Source organism: Anabrus simplex, chromosome 3 (genome assembly GCF_040414725.1).
Source record: "Anabrus simplex isolate iqAnaSimp1 chromosome 3, ASM4041472v1, whole genome shotgun sequence".
Lineage (NCBI taxonomy): Eukaryota > Metazoa > Arthropoda > Insecta > Orthoptera > Tettigoniidae > Anabrus > Anabrus simplex.
Genome location: NC_090267.1, coordinates 278,992,311 through 279,000,222, shown reverse-complemented (window position 1 = coordinate 279,000,222; position 7,912 = coordinate 278,992,311). Strand labels below are relative to the sequence as shown.

General features: G+C 38.2%; 1 protein-coding gene across 1 annotated transcript in view; it reads left to right on the top strand.

Annotated features, from left to right (window-relative positions):
* Positions 1-4,063: 4,063 nt before the first annotated feature.
* LOC136866775 (sodium channel protein Nach) overlaps positions 4,064-7,912 on the top strand; it is a 90,790-nt gene continuing 86,941 nt past the window's right edge. The window contains exon 1 of the mRNA XM_067143882.2: positions 4,064-4,284. Within this exon, the coding sequence (XP_066999983.2) occupies positions 4,064-4,284 (221 nt within the window). The remainder of the gene's footprint in view (positions 4,285-7,912) is intronic.

Here is a 7,912-nt window from a genome sequence, read left to right as displayed (position 1 = left end):
ATCGGTAAATTTAGGTTATACGTGAATTCTCATGAATTCTCAAAAGACAGCCAGTAAATTTAGGTTATACATGAATTCTCATGAATTCTCAAAAGACAGCTGATAATTAAGAGGGGTACCAACTTGAAGTAAATTAATGTACTTAAAGCTTGTTGATGAATAATAGATTTTCCAAATATAATAAGTAAACTTAACAGCAGTGCTAAGCCTGTGCTAAATAAATGCACTGATGGTCAAATATGTGATGTACACGAAAAGTATTATCAGCAATTCAAAGTACATATTTAGAAGAATTAGGTTATAAGTAAATTTGCTAACATAAAGATGTGAGACATTAAGAAAAAAGTTGATCAAAGGGATCACAGTACATACTTAGGATTTATGATTATAGCAAGCTCCATAACATGAGTGTGCCTTAAAATGTGAAACATAATAGCAAACTAGTTGCAACGGATCATAATACATGTTTAGGATTTGAAGTGATAGTCACACATTCTATAACAATACTAGTATGCATAAAAATGTGAAATATGACAGAAATCTTATACAAGATACAAAGCTAGTATGACCTATCGTATAAAGGGTCAGGATGGAAGAAATAGGATGCCAAAAGAACACAACGCGAAGTGTACATCAGATAGAGGTTATGGTAGATGGCCATCCAGTTCTACAGTTGCAATTTGACATGAATAAAGGTAAGTTCTTAGCATAAGTATCTTGATTGTTCACAAAGCGTAGACCATTCCCCCAACTCCTACCATAATGCCCGTAGAAAGGAAAGGTTAACTTTAAAATTTAAATAGGAAGGTCTCCATATCTCTCACCTCAGGGTAGCAGCAGTGAAGTGATGGGCTGGGAAAATCTCATGCCTCGACGAGGTCTTGTGCTCTTTCCAGTTCTCGATTCCACCTGCCGAAATAGGCAGGGTGGCAAGAATATCTAGGTGGAGAGATCATTCTAGAAAATGTATTGTGACAAACAGCTGAGGTAGTGACGTATGACATCAGGTGAGCATGAAATGTGGCGACCAGATGAATATCAGCTGGAGGGAGTGGAGGCGAAAAGATATGCAGAGTAGAGATGAAGAGGTAAGTTCACCAAGTATATATAGCACACTAAGTAGGATGGCACATGACATAGTTGCAGCAAAGCAACATTATTATGACAAATGTATTAAATTGTGGTTACCAAAGAGATAAGACCACTATGTTACACAGACAAAATGTGAGTTACGTAGAATAACACAATTAAGTCTATATTCCTAGATTCTGAAAATAAAGTTGGTTCAAAAATGTCCCTAGGGAAGAGTGGTTGATTTACATCATACACTTCCAGCAAGGACATGTTTTGTCCCCAGGGTCAATTGGGTGTTCAAGTCATTAAAGTCTTACTTGGACTATTGCTAGAAAATGATAGCAAATACTACTACAATCACAATAGATAATGTTAGTTATCATTTAGTTGTTATCAGTACAGTTCTTCCATACCTCCAGTAGAGAGAGACTGATATTCAAGAAAGATTAGCTCAGAATACATTTTCCCCTGTAATAATAATAATAATAATAATAATAATAATAATAATAATAATAATAATAATAATTAATAATAATATGGACTTAGCTACAGGGTGCAGACATTTCAATTTGACAACATCTGACTGTTTGCTCGTCAAATTCTGTGTTCTGTTTTACTCTAAGCCTACTAGAGTATATGCCAGAGTAAATGGAATCCCTCTTGGGTGTGTGTGGCTGAGATACAATGAATATTTTTGCTTAATTTTGTCACCAGAGATCTTTTACATGCCAACATTGTACAGCTTGGAGTGTCCAGTGGACATTTTTCCACCCTTCAAAAATCCAACTACCTCTTCCAGGTTTCAACCCGCTATCTTGGGATCTGGAGGCCGAATTCTACCACTGATCAGTGTTTAGGGCAGTCGCCCAGGTGGCAGGTTTCCTCTGTTCTTTACGTAGTCTTCCTTAAATAATTGCAAAGAATTAGGAAGTTTATTGAATATCTCCCTTGGTAAATTATTCCAATCACTAACTCCTTTCCTTATAAACAAATATTTACCCAAATTTCTCCTCTTGAATTCCAACTTCACCTTCATATTGTGATCTTTCCTACTTTTAAAAACAACTCTCAAGTTTATTCATCTCCTTTCTCCCAAGTCTTCCCAGCCCAGACTTTGCAATATTTTTGTAATGCTACTCTTTTTTTAGAAGTCACCCAGAAAAAATTAAGCTGCTTTTCTTTAGATTTATTCCCTAGTTCTCAAATCAAGTAACCCTGGTGAGGGTCCCATACACTGGAACCAGACTCTAGTTGGGATCTTACTAGAGACTCATATGCCATCTCCTTTACATCTTTACTGCAACCCTTAAATACTCTCATAACCATGTGCAGAGATCTGTACCTTTATTTATAGTCCCATTTATGTGATTACCCAGATTAAGATCTTTCCTCATATTAACACCAAGGTACTTCACAGTAATCCCCATAAGGAACCTTCACCCCAACAACTTAGTAATAAAAACTGAGAGGTCTTTCCCTATTAGTGAAACTCTCAACCTGACTTTTAACCCCATTTGTCATCATACCTTTGCCTGCTGTCCATCTCACAACACTGTCAAGGTCTTTTTGCAGTTGCTCACAATCTTATAATTTATTACTCTATACAGTATAACATCTGCAAAAAAACCTTATCTCTGATTCCAGTTCTTTACTCATTTTCTTAAATGTCGAATAATACTGTCTTGAGGAATTTCCCTCTTAATGATTACAGGATCAGATAATGCTTCACCTACTCTAATTCTCTGAGTACTATTTTCTAGAAATATAGTCACCGAGTTCCATTTTCTAGAAATGTAGCCACCCATTCAGTCGCTCTTTTGTCTAATCCAATTTCGCAAACATGTCAGATATAATTCGAAATGCTTTCCTAAAGCTTACATGCAACACACGTCAAACTGACTGGACTGACCTGTGATTTTCGGCGCCGGGCTGATTGGCTCAAATGGATGAGGTGCTGGTCTTCTGACCCCAACTTGGCAGGTTCGATCCTGGCTCAGTCTGGTGGTATTTGAAGGTGCTCAAATATGTCAGCCTCATGTCTGTAGATTTACTGACACATAAAAGAACTCCTACAGGACTAAATTGTGGCACCATGGCATCTTTGAAAACTGTAAAAGTAGTTAGTGGGATGTAAGGCCAATAACATTTATTATTATTCTTATTAATAATAATTTTTGGCTTCAGGTTTATCACCCTTTCCTTTACACACAGGGTCTACAATAGCACCTCTCCATTTATTTGGTCTAGCTCCTTCATGCAAACAGTAATCATAAAAGTACTTCACATATGGTACTATATCCCAACCCATTGTCTTTACTATATTCCCAGAAATCTTATCAATTCCAGCTGCTTTTGTAGTTTTCAATTTTTGTATCTTATTGTACGAGGGCTATTTTTTTCAACCTTCAATCAGTCACAAAATTAAAACCACAGTGAGAATCTGACAAAGCATTGTGCAGATGTGTTGCGCAGTATCTCTGTTGACCGTGTCACATCGCACTTGTCAGTTCTGAGCACGTAGTGAAGCACGTAAATACTAGGTGTAACAAAAATGTACGGCACAAATTGCAGGACACATTCCTCACACATAGACGAAAAAATTATGTTACATGAACATGGCTCCGGAAATGCTTTGCTTCCATGTTACACCTCATTTTCTCCAACTCATTAATCATGGGAAACACACAAGAACAGAACGTTATAATCATGGGGAACATGCACTCTAGGTTATGTCTGATTATGATGTCATTATCGTAGGTGCACCGCCAGTGTTTTGTTTTGTTTTGTTTTACATGTTCCTGTTGCCATGCGAGTTACATCATTGCTTTTTTACAGGTAACATCAACTATTCCAGTGATCAGTACGACCTTGGCAAGCACACGGGTTACTACGTACATAGAATTCATCACAGACTTGGCTTGTGCAATGGCAGTGTACACAAATGCAGAGATGGCAGATGCCCATTTGATGTATGGATTAGCAGACAACAATGGTGCTCATGCTTGACATTCATACCAGGAGAGGTTTACAAGACGAAAACAAGAAAACGTTTGAAGCCGTTGATCATCGTGGGGAACATGGGCCATTTCAGCCTGATACTCGCGACTGGGGGAGGCCTAGAAGGACAAGGACACCACAACGGAAGGCGGCACTTCTTCATGCAGTTGTTGATGACCCTAGTGTCAGTACAAGACAAGTAGCTACAACTATGTATGTTGATCACATGACTACCTGGCGAGTATCACACGAGGACCAGCTGATTCATACCATTTACAGCATGTGCAGGCACTATCAGCAGCTGATTTTCCTGCACGGGTACTCTTCTGCAAATGGTTTATTCAACAAAGTGTTACCTTAATTTTTGTGCAACGGTGCTGTTCTCAGATAAAGTGTCGTTTCAACGAGATCAGATTGTAAATTTTCACAATCGGCGTGTATGGGCTGATGTCAATCCTTGTGCAACTGTTGAAACAAGTCATCAACAAAGATTTTCTGTCAATCTTTGGGCTGGCATTGTTGGTGACTGTTTGGTAGGGCTTCATGTTCTTCCAGCCAGGCTCAACCAAAAAAGTTACCATAATTTTATAAAGAATATTCTACCTTACCTGTTAGCAGATGTGGCTTTAGCTGTGCAACAAAACATGTACATCATGCATGATGGAGCACCTCTCATTTTCGTGTTAATGTCCGTCGGCTTCTAAATGACAGATTCAGTGACAGATGGATAGGTAGAGGTGGACCAATTGACTAGCCTCCACACTCTCCAGACCTAAACCCACTGGACTTCTATTTGTGGGGGGCATTTGAAAGCTCTTGTGTATCAAACCCCAGTACAACATGTTCAGAGTCTCCGTGCCTCTATTATGGAAGGCTGCAAAACCATACGCAGTACTCCAGGGATGCATCAGTGCATCTGAGATTCACTTTGACGGCAGGTTGAAGTATGTATCAATGCTCACGGAGGGCATATTGAACATCCCCTGTGAGAAAGAGTTGCATGTGGTATGCTGGTACGTTCTGTTCTTGTGTGTTCACCATGATTAGTGAGTTGGAGGCAATGAATTGTAACATGGAAACAAAGCTTTTCAGGACCCATGTTCATATAACATAATTTCATTGTCTATGTGTAAGGAATGTGCCGTGCAATTTGTGCCGTACATTTTTGTTACACCCTCTATGCCTGTAACAGTAGAGTATCCCACCAAGTGTGAAGTGCGTGCTGTCATTCGATTTCTTCATGCTGAGGGGTGCAATGCAGCTGAAATTCATCACGAATGAGTAATGTGTACGGTGAAACTTTCATGAGTGACAGCAAAGTGCGGCAGTGGTGCAGGAACTTTGAAGCAGCACGTACAGACGTTCATGATGCAGGCGGTCTGGGAAGGGAGCGAGTGTCAACCGATGATCTTGTTCAACAACTGGATAAGGTTATTCGAGAAAATTGCATTGCTCCCTTCAGCATGTTGAAATCGAATGACAGCATGCACTTCACATTTGGCGGGAGACTCTAATGTTCTAGGCATGTTTACGTGCTCACTGCGTGCTCAGAACTAACAAGTGCAACGTGACGTTGTCGACGGGCGTACTAGAGATGCTGTGCAACACATCTGCACAACGCTTCATCGGATTTGCACTGTGGTTTTAATTTTGTGACCGATCGGAGGTTGAAAAAAAATAGCCTTTGTAAATATCTTTGTTATTGTAGGTAAATTTCAATACCTTGTTAGTATTAGTCACCTCCTCTATCAGGACATTATCCTTATAACCAACAATCTTCACATACTGCTGACTGAATACTTCTGCCTTCTGTAGATCCTCACACATATATTTCCCTTGTTCATTAATTATCTGTTAGCAGATGTGGCTTTAGCTGTGCAACAAAACATGTACATCATGCATGATGGAGCACCTCTCATTTTCGTGTTAATGTCCGTCGGCTTCTAAATGACAGATTCGGTAACAGATGTTCATTAATGATCCCTGGAATCTGTTTCTGCCTTAAAATACCTATAGATACTCTTTGATTTTTCATTTTTCACCATTCTTTACTGTTGAAAATGCTCTTAAGAATTTTTATTTCAAACTTGAAATATATATATTTGAATCATTTAAAGAGCATATTTTATATAGGTTAAATTCAATTGTTTTATTTTGCAATTGCTTGATTTTATATGTTTTGATTTAATAGGTGATTTTTTTGAAAACTCTCGTGTGCAATTTAAATATGTCAAGATAATTTTAGGGGGTATAGGCTTGGATATCTATAATCTGGATACTACCACATGGTGAAGTTCATCTTATACTAGTCCTTCAGGTTATTAAGCAATTAAGTTCTTTGTCAACCCAGTCCCCAATGTTTTTCTATTTCCCCTTGCATCACCAGATGTAAAGGATCTTGTACAGTACTTCTTGTTATGCATCACCTGTCTAACATATTCAAGCTTATCTTTTGATAGATAGCCGTACTTCTCCCTTTTTACATAGCCTATCCATCACCTCAATATTGCTCACCAGTAAACTCACATTTCGAAGGCTTCCAATTTCTTATACAAGACTTGGTTTAAGACTGTCCTTTCATTCCATATAGCAGTGCGGGATACACACATCGTCTGAACATTCACATCCTAAAACTCTTCCAGACCATTCAGTAGTGTGGGAAACACTTTTTATCTGACCATAAGATCCAGATTTAACCCTCTACTGCATACTGTTGCCGTTAGGTAACAAATAATTTTTCACCGGTATAAATGGATAAATATTGTAGACAGAGGTAGTTTTACGACACACCTTCAACTGTACAGTCAATTAAACACATATCCCAGTGATGCTGTTTTTTTTTTTTTTTTACATAACATAAGACAAAATAGCCCTACAACCAAAGGTACTCCTTCCACCCCGTCAACATCTACGCGTACCAACCACCGTTTATTTTACGCGGGCCATTCCCATCACATTACCTCAAAGACATTACCGACCTATGGTCGTGCAAGCTGCACTTGCGCCTTGCAGTACGTACCCTTGGCCAGTAGGCTGTAATGTTCGGTCTTTGAATGTTAAAAGCTTAGCGTAAAATCGTGAAAAATCGTATGTACTGTATATTCCACTATGGCAATGTACATCACATACGAGTGTTAAACTATTAGCCCCAGTTAAGAATTGCTGGCAGATCTAAAACACTGAGCGTATGTTGAACATTAAAGCTTGAAATTTTCTTGGATGTTTCGGTCATCTTCCTTGGATTATCACAGCATTCTTTGGACACTCAATACACAATTCTATTGCATGTGTTGTAAACATACATTCGTCATACACCAAAATAGTTACACTGCATTTAAGATTTACTACGTTTTATTAAATTGACTCCATTTTAGTTTGTGTTTGTATATTTTAATGTGTTTTTTAAAATAGTAATTTGCATGATATGTTATTGCATTTTAAGGCAGTATCTTATTCTACCATAATCTATCATCTATCATTTTACCAAAAATAAGGCATTACGAATTAGATCCGCTGATTATTTTAAACTCACAATTATTGTTAATCATCATTTGTTTTAAATTCTAGTCAGTGGATACATTTTAAAACTTTAATTTTCATATGCCGTCCATCTCGTACCATTACGGGCTGATGACCTTAGATGTTAGGCCCCTTTAAACAACAAGCATCATCATGTATTTAAGCATCTTAATAAGGAGTATAGCCACCCTTCGCATGGGTAACAGCATCACAATGCCTTCTGATGCTGCTGGACAAGGGATGGTATGAGAGTACAGGGAGCTGGAAGTCAAGTAAGGATGACATAAAGTTGTTAAACTGTAGAAATAGTGTAAAGAAAGGA